This window comes from Asterias amurensis, chromosome 11 (assembly GCF_032118995.1).
Source record: "Asterias amurensis chromosome 11, ASM3211899v1".
Lineage (NCBI taxonomy): Eukaryota > Metazoa > Echinodermata > Asteroidea > Forcipulatida > Asteriidae > Asterias > Asterias amurensis.
In genome coordinates, this window is record NC_092658.1 from 767638 (window position 1) to 793767 (window position 26130).

The 26130-nt window shown below is 39.2% G+C and overlaps 2 protein-coding genes and 1 long non-coding RNA gene across 6 annotated transcripts in view; 1 reads left to right on the forward strand and 2 right to left on the reverse strand.

Moving 5' to 3' along the window:
* Positions 1 to 93: 93 nt before the first annotated feature.
* LOC139944401 (uncharacterized) lies at positions 94 to 2605 on the reverse strand. The gene is made up of 3 exons (XM_071941413.1): positions 2325 to 2605; positions 2056 to 2144; positions 94 to 1835 (listed from the first exon to the last, which is right to left on the reverse strand). Exons 1-3 carry the CDS (start codon positions 2479 to 2481, stop codon positions 1353 to 1355), a joined length of 729 nt encoding a protein of 242 aa, XP_071797514.1. The 5' UTR covers positions 2482 to 2605; the 3' UTR covers positions 94 to 1352.
* Positions 2606 to 6598: 3993 nt separating this feature from the next.
* LOC139944346 (uncharacterized) lies at positions 6599 to 20016 on the forward strand. 3 transcript variants are annotated; one of them, XR_011786945.1, is made up of 8 exons: positions 6599 to 7305; positions 8371 to 8420; positions 9453 to 9513; positions 10043 to 10281; positions 12208 to 12293; positions 12715 to 12816; positions 13215 to 15749; positions 16152 to 20014. It is a non-coding gene; the product is annotated as an uncharacterized lncRNA (long non-coding RNA). The 3 variants fall into 3 exon arrangements; XR_011786944.1 differs by having other exon boundaries at positions 10043 to 12293; positions 16152 to 20016; XR_011786943.1 differs by having other exon boundaries at positions 10043 to 12816; positions 16152 to 20016.
* Positions 20017 to 20132: 116 nt separating this feature from the next.
* LOC139944057 (integrator complex subunit 1-like) overlaps positions 20133 to 26130 on the reverse strand; it is a 44741-nt gene continuing 38743 nt past the window's right edge. For both annotated transcript variants that reach the window (XM_071941007.1, XM_071941008.1), the window contains exons 45-47: positions 25399 to 25490; positions 23817 to 23926; positions 20133 to 22865 (exon numbers count right to left, since the gene is read on the reverse strand). In XM_071941007.1, the coding sequence (XP_071797108.1) occupies positions 22723 to 22865; positions 23817 to 23926; positions 25399 to 25490 (345 nt within the window). In that variant the 3' untranslated portion in view covers positions 20133 to 22722. The remainder of the gene's footprint in view (positions 22866 to 23816; positions 23927 to 25398; positions 25491 to 26130) is intronic.

Genomic DNA, 26130 nt, shown 5'->3' on the forward strand with positions numbered 1-26130 from the left:
GCATTCATCTTATAGGAGGATTCATTTTTTATTAAAATATTCACATCTGTAGAGAAACGTAATCGTACTTTTTAAAATAATGAAGTTTGTAACCCCCCCCCCCCCCCCCCCGCCGGCTGGTACTCTATCACGATTGGCTGAAATAAGGTCATGTGGGTTTCAATTTATAGGCTATTATTAAATAAGTACATTTACACCAATACATCACAGTGTGTAATTTTCTGGAAATTAAAAGTTACGAACTTCTTTACTTTCAGGTTATACTTTCCACCATGTTTAACTGCTTCGTATAACTTCTCTGCATCCATAAACCCGCTGTTCTACGTCATATACTACGTTCTACGTCATAAGACATATACTTTTTAAACACATAAGTTTGTTAGAACCAAGCTGTTTTTTTTATTTGATCCAATAACAAAAATCCATAGTAGTTAAACCAACACAACTCTTATAATAAATTACACTCTCGACGATGGCCTTAAGGAGGTACCATACTCGATGCCGCTTATCGAACTCTCTCTCTTTGGTGTCATATTCTAACTTATTGTCTCTCCAGAACTTGAAGAAATACGTTTTAAAATGTCTTCCCTTAGCGCTACGGCGCGTAGCCGCTCGTCGTCGTGTGTTCTTCATTGGTGTGCTGAAGTATATTAGCCATATATTGTTCTTTAATGACGAGTCGTGCCTCGCACTTTTCCCTGATGATAAAAACTATGGATCTGTGGATGATCCCTCCGTCAGCTATGCTGTCTTTGAGATGGATGATACACCTCGCATCCATAACAATTAAAAGTAATGACAGTTAAAAGTACATTAGCCATACATTGTTCTTTAATGACGAGTCGTGCCTCGCCGTAAAAAGGCTTTAAACTGTTCGATGTATTATATGGAATGTTGCAGCAATGGCCAAATTGATTTGCCTGAAAAAGTGTCCTCCTGACACACCTCACACTCTTCCCAGATGATAAAATCTATCGGCTAGGTGATGATTAGATCCTAAGAAATTAACTTCGACAAACATAAAAAAAATGATCCTGTGGATCAACTAGCAGGATGCTATGCGTTTTTGAGATGGATAAGCCACCTCGCATCCATGGCAGTTTTTCTCTATTAATAACAACAGTACTATGCGCACGTGGAGTCCCACTGAATAAATAATATTAAAAACAATTAATGATTTCAGGTTAAAAATAACAACTTTGCATAAAAGTATATGCAACACTGATTCATTTTACAGGTTTTAACATCAAAGTTTGCAAAAGTAAATTAAAATAACGCATCAACGTTTATTGCAAATTTCACACACGCGCACACTAAAGTGAAAAGTAACATATTGGACAGTAATGGAAGAATCAAATAACATTCTTCAGTTCTTTTATGCCCTCTTTCTTATTTAATGTATCAAATGAAAATTCAATTATTTCAGCTACCGCAGAATCTTCGCAAGAATAGCGAAGTCGTAGTGCGTCTATCATACTGACTTTTACGAGCCATTGACGCATAAGGACATCGCTCAGGCAAAGATTTTCCATTGTTTCGTTAATAAACATGTAAAATTGATCTTGTGGATGATCCATCAAGAAGCAATGCTGTCTTTGAGATGGATGATCCACTTCGCATCCATTACAATTAAAAGTAATGGCATTTAAAAGTACTATGCACACGTAGAGACCTACGTAAGCAGATGGGGAAGGGGCGACGGCGGCGAAGGAACGGGTGACGATATCGAAGGAGAAGATTGTGGTCATGGCAGCGAAATAACAGATGACGACGGCGAAGGAACGTGTGCTTGTATGTCTATTCGAACACATCGTCCGGGCCGATAATACTCGACGCTGTGAAAATAATACACACAAATATAAATGGATTAAATATGTTGAATGGTTGAATGTTTGGTTAGACGTAAAGTATAAATAAAAATACAAAATGATTGCAAGCTTCAGCGTGGTGTTTGGCACTGGGCAAGGTTACAGCAATGTTGCTTATGAGAACATCTTCTGATCAGTCAGTTAATGACGGTTTAACAGCAAAAAAAAGATAAATAACCTAACGTACCACATTGCAGGAATATTTCTCTAAATCCCCGTCGTCTTCTTCTTCATCCGTGTCCTCTTCCTCCATTGCGAATTCCACGACATGAGTAACTAAAGATAAGGAACGAACTTATTAATTATCATGAAGGTGAGTGTTGTTTATTTGTTTAGGCGTGACGTCCTTAACATAAACACGAACACACACTCGGGAAGAGCATGGGAAGAGGGTGGGGAGCGGGCTGTTCTGAAAAGAACAATTAAGGAGTGGGAGAAAAACAAAATAAAACTTACACTTTGCCTGGTCTTGGAATACCCTAGGAGGTGGCGGGAACAAAGGATGAGGTACAACTTGCCCCCAGATGACACCTGTGTCCCCATCTTTCTCATCGAGCCGTTTCCACTCCTCCTCAGCGTCGCAAGATTCGGAGAAGTATTTGTTTCCGGCCATGTGCTGATGCAGTTTATGCTGTTGTTAATGCTGTGCTGGTTGGTTAATTCTGAAGATCTGTGGCTCCAAGAGATTTGTCATGTGCGTTCATTTGTACACTGCATGCGTTTACACTCTTTGGAGTATGTTGGTGACCTATGCTAAGTTCTTGTGTTTCCTTGTTAGTCAATGTGAGAGTTGGATATATCCTGAGTCGTGACCCCATCCCGTTGATGGCTGGAGGCTTTCAGTCAGAACTACTTAATCCCTCGCCAATGTACCAATGGGACGACTTAATTAGTATTGAGCTTACGTAGGGAACTTTCTTTCACTACACACATTTTCTTTGAATTTGAATCTTCGATAATTAGAAAGGAAATGATAATTGATTTTCTGGCCTGGGTGTATTCGATTTGGAGGGGTTGATCATCCTCTGTAATTGTTGTGTCTGGTATCCACATAATTTGTGTCTTAAATTAATAAATGCGCCCTCTTACATTCGGGGCTAGTTATTGTTCTCCAAGCTATTGATAACGCCTGATACTGTCTCGCCCTCCCTTAATATATTCCGCTACATACTTTAACCCGCTTTGTGCAAGTCTACATTATGCTCAACATAGGTTCTGTAGTAGGTCAATACCTCCTTCTTGCGTTTGCAAAGAAACTTCAGAATGTCTTGCTGGGATCAGCAAGACATAATTTAATTGTTGCAACGTTATCACCGGTGGTGGATTGGTAATCTTGAAACTCGGATACCGATTAATTCCTCCTCCTCCGAAAAAAAATATGTCTTTGTTTGAATCCCTCTTCTGACTGTTCAGAACTTGGCCTCTCTTTAGTAAGGTTTTATCGCTTTTAATGTCTAGTGATTCTTGTTTAAAAAGTAAGAAATTTGCTGACGGTGGTGTTTCATGGCATCATGACGCAGTGATTAATAAGAACATGATGAGTTGTTTCTACCTCCATGATCCTACAACTCCTGAATGAGCGAGCGGGTTCATCAGGGTATCACTGGGTGTTTGGGGCTGATTAATGAGTCGTGGGGTTTTGATTGGAATGGGGTTAGTGCAACCCCTGACTCGTGGCAAAAACATAAACCTGATGTAACTCATCAGTGTAGAGTCGGAGCTGTTGGATTTTGAGGGGTGGGTTGCCTTAAAGGACCACCCTAACTCACCAAACACAATCAACTTAAAATCAATTGGTGGTTTAAACAAATTCTTTCTGACTTTACCATTAGAGAACTCAGCGCAGAATCAGAAAAAAGACTGTTGGACTTTGCTACTTACCGAAAACAATCAACTTAAACTCAACTGGTGGTTTTAAAACGATCTCTCTCTGATTTTACTATAAAAGTTACTTAAATAGTACTGAATCAGAATCAAGTATGAACTGTTGGATTTTGATGGGTAGGCCTATGGAGTGGTAAGGACCATCCCTGACTCATTAAAACAACCAACTGAAAATCCCTGATGGTTTTCTAAAGATCTCTTTCCAATTTTACCAATAGACTAACTCAATGCAGAATCACAATAAAGAATGAACTGTTGGATTTTATCAAAACAAACTCAACTTGTGGTTTTTAAAAGATCTCTTTCTAGTTTTACCATTAGAGAACTCAGTACTGCATCAGAATTATGAATGGACTGTTGGATTTTGATGGGTATGGAGTGGTAAGGATCATCCCTGACTCATTAAAAACAATCAACTTAAACTCACTTTTGGATTTTCGAAAGTTCCCTTTCCGACTGGACCATTAGAGTAACTCAGTACTCAATATACAGAATAAAGAATGAGCTGTTGGATTTTGATGGTTGTGGGATGGTAAAGTCTACCATTGACTCATTAAAAACAAGCAGCTAGATATTAAGATGCGATACAGAGTGAAGTAACTTTGTTTACTTTTGACAGATCTATGTATGTGGGGGAAAATGGTGCATAAAGAGAGGTCCGGGTAGTATATTAGACGCATAAGAATTATATGGAAACTGACATTTGCACAAAAGAATTTAAAAAAAATATTAGTTTAAAATAATTATCACAACGTTTTAACAGATGTAAAAGACAAAAATCGTGCAAACGCCTACTCAACATCTTTCAATTTCTTGTGCCTTTTCGTCTCTTTCTGTTCTTTTACCCCCCCCCCCAAACAAAAATCTCTGATTTCAAAAACTTTACTTTGTTTAGTTACAACTTATTGTGAATTTGATGACGTCATAATGAAATTTGTCACACAGACGCAATTTTTTTGTGCCGGTGTCGCATGGAATTGTGTCCTCTATGCAATACTATCCGGGGGAAAATATTGCATATGCAATCATGTCCGCCGGACGGTTTTGCATATGCAATCGTGTCCGCCCGGACGCTGCTGCATAATGCAATTGTGTCCGCCCGGACACATTTGCATATGCAGTTGTGTCCGCCCCCGTGCAAAATCGTCCTTGCAGTAAATTAAACGCCATTGGTCGACGGAACAGAGGCAGTCAATTTTAAAGTAATTTATTTTCAGTCATATACTTTTTATTATTATTGTGTGAAATACTCGAAATAATTACACACAATAATAACAAAAAGTATATGACTGAAAATAAATTAGATAAACTAAGCAATAACCCACATAATAAACCACAATGGAATCAAATAAACCAGTTGAACAACATTTGAGCAGAAAGTTAACGTCTGGGCTGATCATTGAGACGGACAGAGATGGAGGTTTTGAGGTACCTTTTCGTTTTGCATCAAAGTGACTGCCATCCAGTGGCGTAACCAGAGGGGGGGCAGGGGGGGGCCGGCGCCGTCCCGCTCGGAACCCTTGCCCCCCCTCTTGCCCCCCCATATGAAATCAGAGATAAGTATATTCTTATAGGCCTTATATATAAATCGTTTAAGGCTGCATAAAATGCTGCCGTAAAACGGAAAACTTTTATTCATTATCAGTAGGCCCTATGTGGACTATAACATGAAAAATGCATGGAAACGCGCGCGCGATCGTATTGGCGGTAAATGTATGTTGTGGTTTTGCGGTTACAGAGAGTGCAGGATGTGACAAAGTTCTGTTAAATACGTGGTGGTCTGAACGCAGACCAATAGCTCCGTAAACACAAAGTCAGATCATGGAGGTAGAAATTTCGGTTACCGCTCGATAGTGCGAAGGTTCGATGGGCCGAAGGTTCAATAGTTCGAAGGTCCGTTAGTCCGAAGGTTCGTTAGTCCGAAGGTTCAATAGTTCGAAGGTCCGACAGTCCGAAGGTTCGATAGTCCGAATGGCCTGTTAGGCCGAAAATAGGATAAGGTTAAATATTCCGAAGGTTCGGTAGTCCGAATTGACAATCAGGTTCGATAGTCCGAACTGACAATAAGGTTCGATAGTCCGAATCGACAATAAGGTTCGACAGTCCGAATTGACAATAAGGTTAGACAGTCCGAATTGACAATAAGGTTCGATAGTCCGAATCGACAATAAGGTTCATTATAACACCCCTTGCAAGTATTCTGCCTGCTCATTGGTTTAGAGCGCGTCACATGACATGTCTTAGTTTTGCTAGACGACGGCCGTGTGATAGTGCGTCGGTTTGCCATGCGCTAGTCCGAAGACTAGCACATGGCGTGCAGTACCCAGACGTCCGTTGCGTGTACGAGGATGATAAATTAATAGTCTGTAACCATTTCAGATTGCACGACACTACATGCAACACAGTAAGTAAAAGTGTCTGCAATCTGTATTCGCGTCGTCCGTGGATTGTAGCATTCAGGTCTGTAACTTAATAATAATAGTACAGTATTTAGAAATGTTTGGGGTGTTATAAAACAAATATTGACTGCTTTTACTCGTGCAATGGTTAAAAACTATGACTCCCTCGGTGATCCCCGTAGCGTTCTATTTTCCCTCGGCTTCGCCTCGGGAAAATAGAACGCTCCGGGGATCACCTCGGGAGTCATAGTTTTAACCATAGCACTCGAAGCAGTCAATATTTGTATATTATTCCGAATCGACAATAAGGTTCGATAGTCCGAATCGACAATACACACGCGCCATTGCCTGTGTAGAATTTATTTTGGTTCGCCATGGACGACGCGGTAACGATTTCACGTTCGAAAGCCGACGCGCAGAAAATGCACACGGGAGATAGGCTTTGGACGCGCTAAATGTCACGTGCCGACGGCAACAAGTCACGTGACCACGGCAACGCACAGAAAGTGAACAGGGGAGATAGGCCAATGGCGGACCCATGCCAGAACCCGTGTATGTACGCGCGGCCGATCTAGTTATTTCAGTTATTTTAATTTATATCTATGAACAAAACGAACTTCTTATTTAAATTTCCCTACGGTGTGCGTCTTTCGAACCTTAATCGAACCTTATTATCGATTCGGACTATCGAACCTTATTGTCAATTCGGACTATCGAACCTTATCGTCGATTCGGAATAATGAACCTTCGGACTGTTGAACCTCGTTTTTGTTTCGAACTATCGAACCTTCGGACTAACTAACCTTTTTTAAATTCGGACTACCGAACCTTCGGACCAGTAAACCTTCGGATCGATGAACCTTCGGACTAATAAACCTTCGGACTATCGCATCATATGTTCGGATTAACGAACCCTATTACATTTTCGGACTAATGAACCCCCTCTTATGGAAAATTTGCGCGTTCGGACTATCGAACCTTCGGACTACTGCACCTTCGGACTAACGGACCTTCGGACTATCGGGCGGACCCCGAAATTTCTACCTCCATGGTCAGATGCACTACAGAGAAATTTACTACAGCACAAAAATGGCCAGCGAAAAAGGTTGCTTAGACCATTTCTTCTCCTTTGAAGCAAGCGGTGCAATTGAGAGGTAGGCCTATTATTTTTAAATATCCGTTTCGTAACTAAAATGTGATTATTAAATACCCACAATTTCGATCCTGTATTTTTGGCTTACACTTGTTACAATAAGGCCGAGTAAAAAAAGAAACATGTTTAGTGTCTGGGTTTCTCAAAAATAAGGAAGGAGGAGGGGCTTTTTATTTTTTATTTCAAGGTGGTCGCCATGAATGTCAAATATCAACTGTTTTTTTTCTGCTGCTGAAATACACAAAACATTAATGAAACAGTTTGGTCAAGGCATTCAGACAAGACATTCAGATTTTTTTTGTTTTTGCTGAGATCATTTAAAATAACCCTTTTTCCAAAAAAAAAAGAAAAAAATGTGCATAAAAAAACTTAAGAAAAAAAAGAGGTGTCCTGTAAAAAGGAAGCGGGCGGGGACGCTAAACATTTCTATTTTTCTATTTTTACTTGGCCTAATATTATTATGTTTTGCCCACAAAGCCTAGTTGAGAATACCGTGTACAACTCTAAATTGGTACTTGTTGACCACAGTTGGTAATTTAATCCTTTTATACAGTCAAAAAGTTTTATCTTATACAAAATGACATGTTCTCTAAGATTTTGTTGTTTTCGCAATCTTTTGTTACATGCTGACTATAGACTGTTTTAGAACTGCATTGGTGTGTATCAACTATATATCAGTTAACATACTTAATAATAATCTTGCACTTCTTTGGCCCCCCCAAATTTAATCTTTGCCCCCACTTGCCCCACCAAATGAAAATGTCTAGTTACGCCACTGCTGCCATCTCCTATCACTCTTTTTTAGACTGGTGACAAATGTGTTCAATGGATGGTTGATGTTACTTTAAAATTGACTGCCTCTGTTCCACAACTTAAAATAAAAATAATACAAAAAATGTGCAACCCTTATATCTAAGGCCGAGTAAAAAAAAAAACGGGATTAGGGACTTAACATTTGTGGATTTTTTTGATTTTTTATTTATTTATTATTTATTTGATTATTTATTAATTAATTATTTATTAATTTTATTATTTTTATTTCTTTAACCTCCCTTCCCCTAAAAAGGGGGTTGACTACCCGAACCTCGTCCACAGAAGCGTGATTTCTAAAAAAAGGTAATTGGAAGATATTTACTCGGGTCTATGTACTTTTTGTATGACAAAAAAACACAATGTCCACAGATTTACCTTAAACTTACACAGTTTGAAGATAATGATATTAGAAAGCTTCCCTGAAAATACTACTGACTGAGGTGCTGTAGTTTTTGAGAAATGAGTAAAACAATGTCATGAAAATATCTTTTGTTCCAGTGATCATGAAACGAAAATTATTTTAGCATGTAAAAACGTATTTTCATGACATTGTTTTATTAATTTCTCAAAAACTACAGCACCTCAGCAACTAATATTTTAAGGTACGCTTTCTACTACCATTATCTTCAACCGATGTAAGTTTAATATAAATCTGTGGACATTGTGTTTTGTGTTACAAAAAGTACCCAAATCCTTTTCCCGCATTCAATTGTTCTCATTTCCCTGGAATAAAATAATACCTGCAGGGCCGGGAGTGGACACCATTATTCTAAATTTCTTGGGTTGGGGTTTACTGTGGAATGTCAACCCATTGAAAGTCTTCATTGACGATATGCATTGATATGCAAATTTTCAGTTTTGCGTTGTTTTCGAAGTACTCGTTGTGGTGAATACTTCGTCAGTGCATTAGTATGGGACCATGGCGGACTGGACTGCAGCAGAGAGCTACCCAGCTCCAATGTGGGATTCGAACCTCGCGTTTTCTGATGAACTTTACTCGCAATTTTATCAATTTCTATGATTATTTAGAAACATTTCGCTTGTGCTTTTGCCATAGAACACCTGTTTTATATTTATATCAAAGGCTTGGTCAACATTTTTCTCAAAAACGCATCTGTTTGTGTAACTGGCCAGACAGTTTTTACCACGGACCTCCCAGCTCTACTGTGGGATTCGGACGTCAGGTTTTCTGATGAACTTTACTTCCAAATTTATGAACATTTCTATGATATTTAGAAACATTTTTGAAAGTTCTCTATGCTCGGGCTACAAATTTTACTTCTATTTCTTAAAAGCCAATGTTAACTTTATGGGTGTGGCTACTCTTGACTTCAGTGTAAAACTTGTCGACCCAAGGCCGAACAAATGAAGCCAACCCTGCCAAGACATCTTTGAGGTAAGGCATAGGACCATTACCACCACCGGCGCCCAAACTTGTGATTAATTTTTGTTTGAGAGGGGCACATAGGGGCGGGGCAGGAAAACGAAAACGGGCAGGAAAACGCCCCGTATCCTGCCACCACTGTTTCACTAATTTTTACAAAAAAGAGTATCTCATTTGACCACCATTTGAGTAAATTAGAAGTTATTTCATAGTATGGGCCATAGGTGTATCGGTTGCCCCATGGGTTGTGACTGCTACCATAACCATAGGTATCAAAATTGGGTGGGGGAGGGGCACAATATTTATCTCCAGAAGAATGAACATATCAGTCAGCTTTCAAAGTTTCCTACTGTACTAAAACATCTCTTCTCATGCTTAAAAATGACATGCTGAATGAACTTGATAATGGTAAATCAAGTGGGGAGTGCCTCCTTAGATATATACCTCATTGCCTATCACATTCAGTGACTTAAAAATGTTTGCTAAATGTTGGACTTGAACTGTGTCATTGATGGATTTCAATGTTGTTTTCTCAAACCAGATGTATGGTGAACAACTAAGGCAGCAGCAGGCAGCAAGCTCCAAGCAGCAAGCTCCCTTCCAGCTAAGCTTCATATTAAGACATTGATTGACTGTTTCCTGAGTTGCAGGAAGAAAAATATCTTTGAACTGAAAACTCTTCTAAAAATGTGTGCATATGTCCAGATGGGAGTTGAAGATCTATGGATGTGGTTTGTGGATGTACATTGGAGTCCTCGCTGGAGTCATCGCCGGATTCAGGTAAGGAAAACTTGGCACCATCCGACCTCCACTTTTCAAGTTTGCTTTTGCGATTTACCTCCTAAATAAAGGATAACTTTCCGTATGGCGCCACCACTTTTTCACTCATTTTTACAAAAAGGGATATATCAATCAGGTAAATTAGATACTATATTATTTTATTTCGAATGAAAAAGTGGTGGCGCCATACGGAAACTTTTCCTAAATAAATGTTGGACTTTTTTCTACAGTCCCCCCTAATTTTTTTTCTAAAGTAAAGCGAATCTAGCTTGAACCCCAGTTTTAAAAGAACTCACTCTGCGGTAGTGAAGTTAATAACAATACACTATAAGCTAAAGTAGAAGTCACAACCGATTTTCTACCTTCTGCCTAGATACCAGATAATATTAAAAAGCAGAACAGTTCTTTTCAGAACTTAGAAGTTTTCTGGGTCCCGAAAATCTACTCCATGGTAGTAGAATGTAAAGCAAGACATTTATTTTAAGAACAAAATCTACCTGGCAGGTAGACACAAATAAAAGTACACATGGTGTTACTGCATCTAATTTTATAATAGAAACAAGTTTCATGTGTTTTCACACAATTAAAAAATAAATTGAACTGAACTTACTCAGTACATCTTCCTCTTTTGAAATTATTATTTGTTTTTGATTGCAAAAGCGAAAAGTTTGATAATTGATATTGCGCACTAGTGGAGGTCGGATAACGCAAGTTGAACTTTCAAGATCAAGACAAGATGAAGACTTCGAAGTGTAAGAGAAGATCTAACCCGTTCTCTTGCAGAGTCCCACCCCTCGTACTACCCCTTCCCCTCCAAGATGGTTACGACCTTGTTGATGTTGTCCCTACTTACTTTCAAGGTGACTTCAGAGTTTCTTGGCATTTCTTGAGTTGCATATTGGTCGAAGCCATTGATGCTATTAATTAGGAGACTAGTCTTACTGGAAATTTCTGTCTTGGTAGATACTTCAAGTCAGCAGTTGTCATGTTTATTTAAAATTGTCATAATTGTATACTTCAAATAACATAATGTTTATAAATGAGAGTACAAAAGTCAAACTAAAACTTCATAAACATTAATTTGCAATCATTCTTCTGAAAGATGATTCATATTTTAGACAACCAAAATTCAAACAAATAAAACACAGATAAAAATTATCTGTTAGATTACGAACAATTAGATTATGAACAGCAGCTTTTCTTTGTACTGTAGGCACAAAACCCACAATCATAAGCAGCCAAATATTCCAGTCCTCCATTCAATTAATGATTAATGTTTGATCAAGGAATGTTAAATAGAAAAGTTAATATTCATGTATTAAATTACTATTAGTATTTACATGATCCTAATAAATGTAACATCACTTCTGAATGTAAACATTCTCAAATGAGCATGAAAAACATAAAAATTTTACCAAGAATTTACAAGAAAATAATTAAATAGCGTATAGCTTTTTTAAATAATAGAAAACCTTGTAGAAATCTTCCCTAAGAAAAAATGTGAGCGCTGCGAGAAAAAAGAGCGAAAGAAAAATTAAAGAGAAAGAAAACCATGAGAAGATAAGAGAGCAAGAAGGAGAAAACAGAGCAGGATCATCCAAGTTAGCAAAGCCGGGGTAGTGGGTAGGTATGAATGGGTAAGACAGAAAAGGCCTAGAGTATTTCAAGTGTTGGCCTAGCGATAAGACTAACGCTCTATTTTAAAAAAATGTATAGGGTTAGTTCAAAAGTAACCTAACCTTTCCTCCACAGCTCTTACCTGGGTTGATTTTGGAGGTCGTAACCAATGACTGTTTTCGGTTGAGTTGCTCATTGGTTAATCACTGGCCAATGACCGAATCAGCTAATGGTTACCACCGCCAATACAACCCTTTCCCCCCTAAAGCAGCTCACTTTTTAAAGTCTATAATCTCTTTTGTTTTGCAGTGTGGAACCAAAGTGGATGCAAATTGAGAGAAACTCATTGAACCACTGGTCAGCAGGGTTTGTAAGATCAAGAACTTTCAGCGAAGGTTAAGTATGGCGGGTTAGGTTTATGGTTATATGCACTAATTGTAATTACTCAAAAATATATTGTGAAGATGAAAACTTAGCTGGTACAAGCGCTGGAGAGCTGTTGATAGTATAAAAGCATTATGATATATGGCTCCCTCTGATGAAACACAGTTTTTAAGAAAGACTGGTTACTTTTCATTCAATTGATAAGACTTCAGGCCAGAAGCCACTCAACAGGTGTTTCCACACTCTGTATAAACCTGTCATTGCAACAATGGATTGTGGCAAGTAACCTTGCACAGATGGCAGCTCTGGGACACCCTGATTATGACAATGATTGGTGAAGTATTGGGGCTTACTCGTGAAATGTGTGTGGTGAAACTAATGAGACACCAAAAATACTAACATTTCTTGATATTTTTTCCTTCGAAAAAGCAGATGGTATGGTCTTCTTGAAGATGTTGCAGTTGTTTCGTTGCTGAGACCTTTACTACTCTGAGGTGCCACTAACAGCAGGAACTGAGGTCATGCAAGATTTGGGTAATGTATCGGGTGATAACAATTACAATTCACTGGTGAAGGAACTTATCTACTAAATGGAACAAGATATTTGGAGGATCATTGGCATATCTAGCATTAGTTATCAAACAATTTTGTAAGAAAAATGAAAAGTGCCCTAACAACCAGTTTTTGAAACTCACCAGCAAATCTCTCAAGTTATTATCATTTGAGATTTCACAGCAGCAAACATGAACAACCAGCCAACCAAAGAGGTGAAACAAAGTTAAGAAACAGTTCACTTGCTTTTACAAAGTTGTTTTTGAACAGTCAAAATGCCCTTCCTGAAACGAGAGTTGTTCGCTCTTCAAAGATGGAAAGATCTGAATTCACATAATTATAGAGATAAATTTACCTGTGTCTACTATATTTTCTTTCAGTTCACAGCAGTCTCTTGAAGTTGTAACTAATATCGGACCTGTTTGGATGAGCATTGTTGGAGGGTACAGGGAGTGTTGACTACAACTGGACCTGTTTGGATGAGCATTGTTGGAGGGTACAGGGAGTGGAGACTACAACTGGACCTGTTTGGATGAGCATTGTTGGAGGGTACAAGGTGTGGTGACTACAACTGGACCTGTTTGAATGAGCATTGTTGGAGGGTACAAGGTGTGGTGACTACAACTGGACCTGTTTGGATGAGCATTGTTGGAGGGTACAAGGTGTGGTGACTACAACTGAACCTGTTTGAATGAGCATTGTTGGAGGGTACAGGGAGGGGTGACTACAACTGGACCTGTTTGGATGAACATTGTTGGAGGGTACAGAGAGTGGTGACTACAACTGGACCTGTTTGGATGAGCATTGTTGGAGGGTACAGGGAGTGGTGACTACAACTGGACCTGTTTGGATGAGCATTGTTGGAGGGTACAGGGAGGGGTGACTACAACTGGACTTGTTTGGATGAACATTGTTGGAGGGTACAGAGAGTGGTGACTACAACTGGACCTGTTTGGATGAGCATTGTTGGAGGGTACAGGGAGTGGTGACTACAACTGGACCTGTTTGGATGAGCATTGTTGGAGGGTACAGGGAGGGGTGACTACAACTGGACCTGTTTGGATGAGCATTGTTGGAGGGTACAGGGAGGGGTGACTACAACTGGACCTGTTTGGATGAGCATTGTTGGAGGGTACAGGGAGGGGTGACTACAACTGGACCTGTTTGGATGAGCATTGTTGGAGGGTACAAGGTGTGGTGACTACAACTGGACCTGTTTGGATGAGCATTGTTGGAGGGTACAGGAAGTGGTGACTACAACTGGAACTGTTTGGACGAGCCTTGTTAGAGGGTACAGGGAGTGGTGGTTACAACTGACCTGTTTGGGTGAGCATTGTTGGAGGAAGCAGGGAGTGGTGACTACAACTGGACCTGTTTGGACAAGCATTGTTGGAGGGTACAGGAAGTGGTGACTACAACTGGACCTGTTTGGATGAGCATTGTTGGAGGGTACAGGGAGTGGTGATTACAACTGCACCGGTTTGGATGAGCATTGTTGGAGGGTACAGGGTGTGGTGATTACCACTGGACCCGTTTGGATGAGCATTGTTGGAGGGTACAGGGCGTGGTGACTACAACTGGACCTGTTTGGACTGAGCATTGTTGGAGGGTACAGGGAGTGGTGACTACAACTGGACCTGTTTGGATGAGCATTGTTGGAGGGTACAAGGAGTGGTGACTACAACTGGACCGGTTTGTATGAACATTGTTGGAGGGTACAGGGAGTGGTGACTACAACTGCACCTGTTTGGATGAGCATTGTTGGAGGGTAAAGGGAATGGTGACTACAACTGGACCTGTTTGGATGAGCATTGTTGGAGGGTACAGGGAGGGGTGACTACAACTGGACCTGTTTGGATGAGCATTGTTGGAGGGTACAGGGAGGGGTGACTACAACTGGACCTGTTTGGATGAGCATTGTTGGAGGGTACAAGGTGTGGTGACTACAACTGGACCTGTTTGGACGAACATTGTTGGAGGGTACAGGGAATGGTGACTACAACTGGACCTGTTTGGATGAGCATTGTTGGAGGGTACAAGGTGTGGTGACTACAACTGGACCTGTTTGAATGAGCATTGTTGGAGGGTACAAGGTGTGGTGACTACAACTGGACCTGTTTGGATGAGCATTGTTGGAGGGTACAAGGTGTGGTGACTACAACTGGACCTGTTTGAATGAGCATTGTTGGAGGGTACAAGGTGTGGTGACTACAACTGAACCTGTTTGAATGAGCATTGTTGGAGGGTACAAGGAGTGGTGACTACAACTGGACCTGTTTGGATGAGCATTGTTGGAGGGTACAGGGAGGGGTGACTACAACTGGACCTGTTTGGATGAGCATTGTTGGAGGGTACAGGGAGTGGTGACTACAACTGGACCTGTTTGGATGAGCATTGTTGGAGGGTACAGGGAGTGGTGAGTACAACTGGACTTGTTTGAATGAGCATTGTTGGAGGGTACAAGGTGTGGTGACTACAACTGAACCTGTTTGGATGAGCATTGTTGGAGGGTACAGGGAGTGGTGACTACAACTGGACCTGTTTGGATGAACATTGTTGGAGGGTACAAGGTGTGGTGACTACAACTGGACCTGTTTGGATGAACATTGTTGGAGGATACAGGGAGTGGTGACTACAACTGGACTTGTTTGAATGAGCATTGTTGGAGGGTACAAGGTGTGGTGACTACAACTGGACCTGTTTGGGTGAGCATTGTTGGAGGGTACAGGGAGTGGTGACTACAACTGGACCTGTTTGGATGAGCATTGTTGGAGGGTACAGGGAGTGGTGACTACAACTGGACCTGTTTGGATGAGCATTGTTGGAGGGTACAGGGAGTGGTGACTACAACTTGACCTGTTTGGATGAACATTGTTGGAGGGTACAGGGAGTGGGGACTACAACCGGACCGATTGGTGAGTTTAAAATAAAACTTCCATTTTTAAAATTTTCTTTGATCGGGAGGTTCTCATCCCACCAATTTGGCAAAGGAGAATTTTTTGTTCAGAAAGCACCGTAAAAGATTTCAAGTAATAAATTTCCCATTCATTTTCATCTTACCTTGCAAGAAAAATGCCTAAACCGCCTCTATATAGTGAATCACTCCATGAAAATAGGAGGTGAAGTTTTACAAAAAAAGGTTAAAAAACAAACACAAAACCTGGGATGTTTTGTCTTGTCGGTGTGCACAACTTGCAATGAGCTAAACGATTGATTGGAGCTGGAGGAGAAACTTCTTGCACAGTCTGAGCTTTCTCCTCAATTGTACTTTGAAGAGTTCATCAAATTTAATCTTTGAATACCTTTCTCTTTTACAGAAGATTGAGACAATGACCTTGGGGATGAAATAACCCATCTTGAGGCAAATCAACTCTTTATGGACTGCACTGTGCCACCAGCTGAAGGACTGTAAAGATATAGCCAGATGCCTCGTCACAACATGTATGTTTTTATTTATTCATGAAGTGACGTCGTCGTGATGTGATGTCAGAACGGCTAGGTAATCAACGCTTATAGGACCGTTTGCAAGCTGAAGAATTTCAAGTTTTGCTAAATGACTGTTCAAGGGACCGAACTATTGTAACTATGACATTTAGACTGTCCCCAACTAAAGAAAGACCGTGTCAAGCCTAGCCAGTCAGTCGTCTTGGAAGTGACCTCCAGAATGTTGAGGCTAATCAACGCTTTTAGGCCTGTGTGCTAGCCACCAGCTAAAGGACTATGTCAACTTCAGCTAAAGGACTATGTCAAGTTTAGCTGGATGACTCTCGGCTATACTGTTCAAGGGACATAGTGATTATTGATGCTACATTTGGAACTATAACATTTTGAACGAGTACATGACCAACTGAAGAAAGACTGTGCCAAGTCCAGCCAGATGAATCCTCACATGTTCAACTGATACAAGATGGGTTTTGATGGAACCCTTGAATAAACTCAAAACAATATCAGGCTGTACCCATATGGCTGTGGCTGTTGCTATGGGCTTCATGCTTCAATTATAAAGTGCATTCTCATCATGATCAAGCCACATCCACAGCCATCAATTCAGATACAGCTTTAGTTTAATGTTTACTCAATAGGCTCGTCTTGAATCCATCAAACTCCATTGTCATATTGTACAAATTCATTAAAATCGTGTGCAATACCTTTTTGGAGTTTGATGGATTTAGAGTAGATTAGGATATATATGTGTGAATATGGTATTAAGGTCGACAGCTTTTGTAAAGAGTGACATATAATCAAAACAAATGTTGCTAAAAAAGGTAAATTTAATAGATGTTAAATTTGCATCGGGATAAAGAATATTAATTTTTGGTTTTACCCATAAACACCGATGTGTGTTAGCACTGTATACTCAGTACTTTCCCGAGTCCTGTGAAAAAAATCACAGGCATTTTTACTCGGGTGGGATTCGAACCCACGACCTTTGCAATTCTAGAGCAGTGTCATACCAACTAGGTAAATTTAGTTGCAAAAAAAGGTAAATTTAGTTGCCATCTATATTTTTTTGCAAAAACCAGCCAACTACAAATGCAAGTGAAAATTTCAACGATAATGAAAAGTTTTAAAATCAAACCGAAGTCACTAACTTAGATAATCTTAGTCTCAGACAAAAGCTCAGGTTGAGGCATTGTTTTCCGGAACAAAATTTTTGTAAAGTGATTCATTCGATGGTACAATAATCAAAGGATTTTGAGGTGATAAATTTCAGGTATGAAAACACAGACTCGTTCTAGGATCTTATCATGAGTGCCAGCACTCTACATGTGTTAGATATTTGAAAGTGTACACTTCAGCACAAAAACGAAAAAATGCGTAACAATCTGTAGGTCTTTGTTGCCATGCAAACAAACCTTGGTCAATACATGTAGCAAATTCTTTGAAATGACCAGTGACAAAGGTGCCTTGAAAACAATTTGTCAAAATATATTATTGTAAGCTATGTTTTTAAATGAGAAGTGCTTTAGAGGCAAAGTATCTTTGTTTTTTGAACAATTCAATTGTGCTTTTATGTATGGAATAAAACTAACATGTTTGAAGTTTTCATTTCAAATGTATTTGCCTTTTTGAGGTATATCGCATAAATCTAGAGTTATACAACCAAGCAGTAATTAAGAATAATCAGTAATTGGAATACATAATCTGAGTAGTGTTACTGAGACTAACGCTTTTCAAATTCAAATTTTGGGGCACATAATTTTAAAAGCTTTGTTAGGGCTCCCCTAAAAGGTTTGATTACCATTTATTTTAAGAGGGATTACTTAATGTCATTGTTTTACTTTTGTAAGTTTTAACAGTGTACACATGTCAATTTAAGTATTTTTAACTTCTGCCGTGTAAGAGATCTTTTTAAAGATGTTTTTAATAAAAACGAATTGAATTGAAATTGTATTTGAAACTGGAAATGGAATTGGAATTGAAATTTGTACTGAAAATGTGTACAGGTTTTGCCTGATGTGCACAAAGCCGATTTTGTATGGTCGTATGTACTTATCAAAAGTACACATGGCTTTAGCCTCGTAAGCATTTTAAGGCAAAATTTGAAAAGTACACAAGACTATAACCTTTACACATTTTCATGCAAAATTTGAAAATCACACAATTTCATGCACGATTCGAAAAGTACACGAGGCTGTAGACTTGTCAAATTTTCACATTTTCACCTAAAATTTGAAAAGTTCACATTTTCGGACAAAATTAAAAAAGTACACAAGGCTATAGCCTTGTCACATTTTCATGCAAAATTTGAAAAGTACATGAGCCTTGTCACGTTTTCAAGCAAAATTTTAAAAGTACACAAGGCTATAACCTTGTCACACTTTCAGACAAAAATAAAAAAGTACACAAGGCTATAGCCTTGTCATATTTTCATGCAAAATTTGAAAAGTACACGAGCCTTGTCACGTCTTCAAGCAAATTTGAAAAGTACACCTTGTCACACATTCAGACAAAATTAAAAAAGTACACAAGGCTTGTTACATTTTCATCCAAAATTTGGAAAGTACACGAGCCTTGTCACGTTTTCAAGGTCACATTTTCAGAAAAAATTAAAAAGTACACAAGGCTATAATCTTGTCACATTTTCAGACAAAATTAAAAAAGTACACAATTTCATGCAAAGTTTTTAAAGTACACAAGGCTATAACCTTGTCACATTTTCATCCAAAATTAAAAAAGTACCCAAGGCTATAATCTTGTCACATTTTCAGACAAAATTAAAAAAGTACACAAGGCTATAACCTTGTCACTTTTTCATGCAAAATTAGAAAATCACACAATTTCATGCAAAGTTTTTAAAGTACACAAGGCTATAACCTTGTCACATTTCATGCAAAATTTGAAAAGTACACAAGGCTATAGCCTTGTCACATTTTCATGCAAAATTTGAAAAGTACACAAGGCTATAGCCTTGTCACATTTTCAGACAAAATTAAAAAAGTACACAAGGCTATAACCTTGTCACTTTTGTATGCAAAATTTGAAAAGTACACAAGGCTATAACCTTGTCATTTTTTCATGCAAAATTTGAAAAGTACACAAGGCTATAGCCTTGTCACATTTTCAGACAAAATTTAAAAAGTACACAAGGCTATAACCTTGTCACTTTTTCATGCAAAATTAGAAAATCACACAATTTCATGCAAAGTTTTTAAAGTACACAAGGCTATAACCTTGTCACATTTCATGCAAAATTTGAAAAGTACACAAGGCTATAGCCTTGTCACATTTTCATGCAAAATTTGAAAAGTACACAAGGCTATAGCCTTGTCACATTTTCAGACAAAATTAAAAAAGTACACAAGGCTATAACCTTGTCACTTTTGTATGCAAAATTTGAAAATCACACAATTTCATCAAATTTTTAAAAGTACACAAGGCTATAACCTTGTCATTTTTTCATGCAAAATTTGAAAAGTACACAAGGCTATAGCCTTGTCACATTTTCAGACAAAATTAAAAAAGTACACAAGGCTATAACCTTGTCACTTTTTCATGCAAAATTTGAAAATCACACAATTTCATGCAAATTTTTAAAAGTACACAAGGCTATAACCTAGTCACTTTTGTATGCAAAATTTGAAAATCACACAATTTCATGCAAAATTTTAAAAGGCTATAACCTTGTCACTTTTTCATGCAAAGTTTTAAAAGTACACAAGGCTATAGCCGTGTCACATTTCCAGACAAAGTTTTAAAAGTACACAAGGCCTTGTAACTTTTTCAGACAAAAGTTGATACGTTCACAAAGCTAACAGTAAAAAATAAAATCACAAAGACAGAAATAATATGTGACTTCAAAATGTTTATTGAATCTTTGACTCTCTAGGACTCAACATGATTTATGGCAGAAAAAATATACAAATTTACAGAAAACAAAGCGCTAAGTTAGTATTTGTCTGAAAAAGTATTTCACTAATCAAACAAAAACCAAGGTTTGTAATAAATGAAAACTGAAATATTGCTATCAGAAAAAGACCATCTTTAAGATTCTATACAGGATTGGTAAGAATACAAAACATCATTTCTTAAGTTTAGTGTGAAAGCTTGCTGATTATTAAGTTCAAACTGTGAACTATTATCTTCCTTTCAAATATATCCCTCTGAAATGAAGCCATATTAGAAAAAACTCCATCCAAACAACCTACCACACTGCAAGGTTGATCATCTTCTGAATTTAAAACTTTCCAATGTTTCAAAGGTAACATAGTTTGAACATTCGTACAACATTCTTACTTCATATTACAGGTTTTCTTGGTCAAACTCGACAAATTAGCAGCCGATTTCATTTTCTTGCATTAGCATTAAAGCTATTTTGACTCTCCCGTTGTTACTGTGCTTCAAATTCAGCATTCGTCCCTTCAATTTCGTTTGCGTCGAGTCAAATTCCTTTAACACTCTGTTCAATTTAACATATTGTCATCCTTTTTCACGACACACACACCTCAAGAAGCATTTGCAAGTTTGAATGCTGCTTTGATGAATTGTTAAATTGAGTGAATTTGTTAAATCGAGTGACGCAACATTATATTTGACTAATCATCAAACTAAATCGAATGACCCTTTTCAGCAGCATTCAATTTCGCGCAAAATAGAATAGCTTGATGCATGAAGTTGACAAAGAAAACCTATATTTACACAAATTCAACAATATTTGAGTGTAAGATGATTTTGGAGCGAAATATGGTGATGCAATATTCTATCTATGCTGTGTTTTTTATTGTGATGCAAGACAATTTGTTTCAATTTGGCTTTCAACGATAGACCAATGGCCAATTTATAGAGCGGCTTAAGCAAAGAAGTAGCTAAGCACAACAAAGTTATGTTTACCAGCCAAACTAACATGTAACATGTACAATCTGTGACTGGTATCCTGCTCATACCTGCTAAGCAGAATATTTTTAAGCAGTATTTCGTAATTACCATTATTATAATGGACCACTGAGGATTGGTGGCTGATAACAGCACCAGACTACTCACCAGCTCTGTGGTGTTGTACCAGTTGAAGTCAAGGCACTATCCATACTAAGGAGCTTATGGCGGCTACAGCTTACGGCTATGGCTAGATTTCGACATCATCATACATTGAAGTATAGGACGTCCTTGACAACACCCTTAGCAACGGTTGCAGCTCTAGCCAAAGCTGCAAATTCAAACAAAGCCTTAAGGACGGTTTATAGTCGGTCGCGTAATGGTCGGGCGATGGAAATCTTGATGCGCGATCATAAAAAGACACAGTTTTTGCACCTCAGTCTTAGGATCGCACGTCAACATTTCCATCATGCGACCATCGCGCAACCAACTATAAAACCAGCCTTAAGGCTCTCAGCAATCAGTACAGCACCAGACTACTCACTAGCTCTGTGGTGTTTTAGCAGTTGAAGTCGAGGCACTATCCATACTAAGCAGTTTAAGGGTCTCAGTTCAGCACCAGACTACTCATTAGCTCTGTGGTGTTGTAGCAGTTGAAGTTGAGGCACTATCCATACAAGGTAGTTTAAGGGTCTCAGTTCAGCACCAGACTACTCATTAGCTCTATGGTGTTGTAGCAGTTGAAGTCTGGGCACTATCCATACTAAGTAGTTTAAGGGTCTCAGTTCAGCACCAGACTACTCATTAGCTCTATGGTGTTGTAGCAGTTGAAGTCTGGGCACTATCCATACTAAGTAGTTTAAGGGTCTCAGTTCAGCACCAGACTACTCATTAGCTCTGTGGTGTTTTAGCAGTTGAAGTCGAGGCACTATCCACACTACGGAGCTTAAGGGTCTCAGTTCAGCACCAGACTTCTCATTAACTCTGTGGTGTTGTAGCAGTTGAAGTCGAGGCACTATCCATACTAAGTAGTTTAAGGGTCTCAGTTCAGCACCAGACTACTCATTAGCTCTGTGGTGTTGTCCAGGCACTATCCACACTAAATAGTTTAAGGGTCTCAGTTCAGCACCAGACTACTCATTAGCTCTGTGGTGTTTTAGCAGTTGAAGTCGAGGCACTATCCATACTAAGTAGTTTAAGGGTCTCAGTTCAGCACCAGACTACTCATTAGCTCTGTGGTGTTTTAGCAGTTGAAGTCGAGGCACTATCCATACTAAGTAGTTTAAGGGTCTCAGTTCAGCACCAGACTACTCATTAGCTCTGTGGTGTTTTAGCAGTTGAAGTCGAGGCACTATCCACACTACGGAGCTTAAGGGTCTCAGTTCAGCACCAGACTTCTCATTAACTCTGTGGTGTTGTAGCAGTTGAAGTCGAGGCACTATCCATACTAAGTAGTTTAAGGGTCTCAGTTCAGCACCAGACTACTCATTAGCTCTGTGGTGTTGTAGCAGTTGAAGTCTAGGCACTATCCATACTAAGCAGTTTGAGGGTCTCAGTTCAGCACCAGACTAATCATTAGCTCTGTGGTGTTGTAGCAGTTGAAGTCGAGGCACTATCCATACTAAGTAGTTTAAGTGTCTCAGCAATCAGTGGTACTGTACTCAATTTACTGATGACTCCAACTGTGAAAGCCTTCTGCAACACCACCTCAGCATTCTCTGTTCAATAACAAAACAGCAGAGAGTTTGAATTTGCATTGCACATAGAATAAGAATAAGAATTTGGGAGGCTAATCATTCTTACTCGCAGCTAAGAACTGAATTGTGAAGGACGCGGCTACAACGTGTTTGAGAAGAAAACATGCAAGGGCACAGCCAGAGACCACAAAGCACAGCCAGAGATTGAAAGTGTTTGATTTTTCCAGAGGGAGGAAAACCAGATGGTCTGGAAAACCCTCGTGGCACAGCAGAGAGCCAACGCACAACTCAACTCACATAGGGCCCTGGCCAGGAATCGCACTGGGGTCACCTTGGTGAGAGGCAAGCGCTTTACACACAAGCCAACCATGCCACCAATATGTAAAGTGTTCATGCAATTACCAATGAAAGTTGACAATTGGCTGTATAGTATGGACCCCTTGCAAAACACGCAGGGCACTAACATGCACCTATCTTGTCCCCCCCCCCCCCTTTGGGGAGTCAAAATTGTACATGAATGAATCAACTCCAAAATAATGGAAATGGTGGACGCACAGTCTGTGTTGTGTAAGGGGTCTGGCTATAGGAGTATTTTTAAGAACAAGGTTTGAAATCTTTTCACAATTGTGAGCTTTACTGTTCGGATTCTGTGTTCATGTAAACATGTTATTGTCAAATAATTAAAAAATTTATACAGGTTAAGGAAATGTTACATCATAATTAAATGCATTAAAATTAAAGTTGGGGTACCATTTCTATGACTGTCACATATTAGATTGAACCAGACATCGTTGCATTTATGCTGGTTGTGAAGCCAAGAGCCATCAGAAAAGCAATCTTCAGGCTCTTGATGAAGGGACACAGCAATTTCTATTTAATGAGGCCATGTCAGGCAACTAACAATTTTTTGCAATAAGGGAATTGAATCAGCTAAATATGACTGGAGCATGATTGAGATATGAAACTGCGTACCTTGGCACAGAAGAGTAAACTCAGGTAGGTTCTTCAGAGCTGTCTGTACGACCTCTTGATCTACGCTACTCAGACACTCCATGTAAGCTGGAAGGAACTTATTAGCAACGCTAGAATACAACACGAGAAAAACAACAAATAGTTCAGATTAACCAGGAGATGGTGCTGTGTAGAAATATATTGTAGGTCTCAGTTCATTGATCATCAAGCAAGCAAGCACACAATATCCAGGGCTCAAGATAAATACTGGACTGCAGGACAGAGGCCAGTGATTTTAGTGTCGGGCCAGTAAACTCAAGACTGGACAAGTCCAGTAGTCTTGTATTTTTGAATTTAACAAACTACCTCTCTGTGTCATATCTTTAAATTTAACAAAACTACCTCTCTGTGTCATATCTTTAAATTTAACAAAACTACCTCTCTGTGTCATATCTTTAATAAAGCAAAATTTTGACCAGATATTGACCTAGGGTCTGATAAATGTTTCCTATCTGCTGACTGTCTTGCACGTACTACTAATGAGAAAAATCTCGACTTACTACTTGCTGGAAAAAAACACAGTTTTTACGCTAAAATGTTTGAACATTCCAATTGTCAATTCTGGTTTTCAAAAACATAACTTTCTGGTCCAGTTAACATTCAAAATCAAAAGCTGTACAGTTTTGTGGATTTCCTCAACATTTTGAGCCCTGGCTACAGTGATAATAATGGAGAATAGGCTTTTCAGTAATCTAGCCATAGCCACTGTGGAAGTCGCCAGTTTAGACATGGCTGTGGCTACAGTGATAATAATGGAGAATAGGCCTTTTCAGTAATCTAGCCATAGCCACTGTGGAAGTCGCCAGTTTAGACATGGCTGTGGCTACAGTGATAATAATGGAGAATAGGCCTTTTCAGTAATCTAGCCATAGCCACTGTGGAAGTCGCCAGTTTAGACATGGCTGTGGCTACAGTGATAATAATGGAGAATAGGCCTTTTCAGTAATCTAGCCATAGCCACTGTGGAAGTCGCCAGTTTAGACATGGCTGTGGCTACAGTGATAATAATGGAGAATAGGCTTTTCAGTAATCTAGCCATAGCCACTGTGGAAGTCGCCAGTTTAGACATGGCTGTGGCTACACTGATAATAATGGAGAATAGGCCTTTTCAGTAATCTAGCCATAGCCACTGTGGAAGTCGCCAGTTTAGACATGGCTGTGGCTACAGTGATAATAATGGAGAATAGGCCTTTTCAGTAATCTAGCCATAGCCACTGTGGAAGTCGCCAGTTTAGACATGGCTGTGGCTACAGTGATAATAATGGAGAATAGGCTTTTCAGTAATCTAGCCATAGCCACTGTGGAAGTCGCCAGTTTAGACATGGCTGTGGCTACAGTGATAATAATGGAGAATAGGCTTTTCAGTAATCTAGCCATAGCCACTGTGGAAGTCGCCAGTTTAGACATGGCTGTGGCTACAGTGATAATAATGGAGAATAGGCCTTTTCAGTAATCTAGCCATAGCCATTACCAAAGGACATGACTTCAGCCTCAACTAAGAACAGAAATACTCATTCTACTATAACTACTGTTAATACTGTACCTAGGGTCATGTCTAATGTAGCGGATGACTAAGGTGAACGCTATTTGCCGGCAGTCTTTGTGACAAGAAGTCATCTGGCTGGATAATTCAACCTGTATTAACAAATACAAACAAAATCATTGTCACTAAGCTACTCGCAAAAAAGGAAGGCAAGCTATAAATGGATTTCCATGGATATGGTCTTAAAGGCACTGAACTCATGAGGTAATTACTCATAATTACTATATATCAGTATAAAAACTTACCTGGAAATGAGCATTGTTGATAGTTTTAAACATTGTGAGAAACGACTCCCAATGATGAAGTAATTTCTCACTAAAAAATTTGCAATAATTTTTGCAACGAGGGCGTTTTTTCTTTCATTATTTTCTTTCAACCTCAACGACCAATTGAGTTCAAATTTTCACATGCCAACGCCATTCCACTTCAGTCAATGTTTACAACCACAATGAAACAATAGAATCGTGAGTAGTGCGACTAGTGTCAAAGTCGCGACTAGTCGCCCAGGCCTTGTTGTGAGTGTGCCCTATTGACCCCTTGCACGCACCTCACACGCGGCGACTGTGCCAGGCTCACCATTTTGATGGTTAATAGGTTTCTGTGTTAACGCTGCGTCGCATCAAAGGCGCACTTCACTGAAAGAATATTGCACAGTGACATTGCCCACCAAAATGGCGCATCCAAGATTATTGTGATGATGACATCAGGTGAATTGGGTCAATAAAAGTCCTC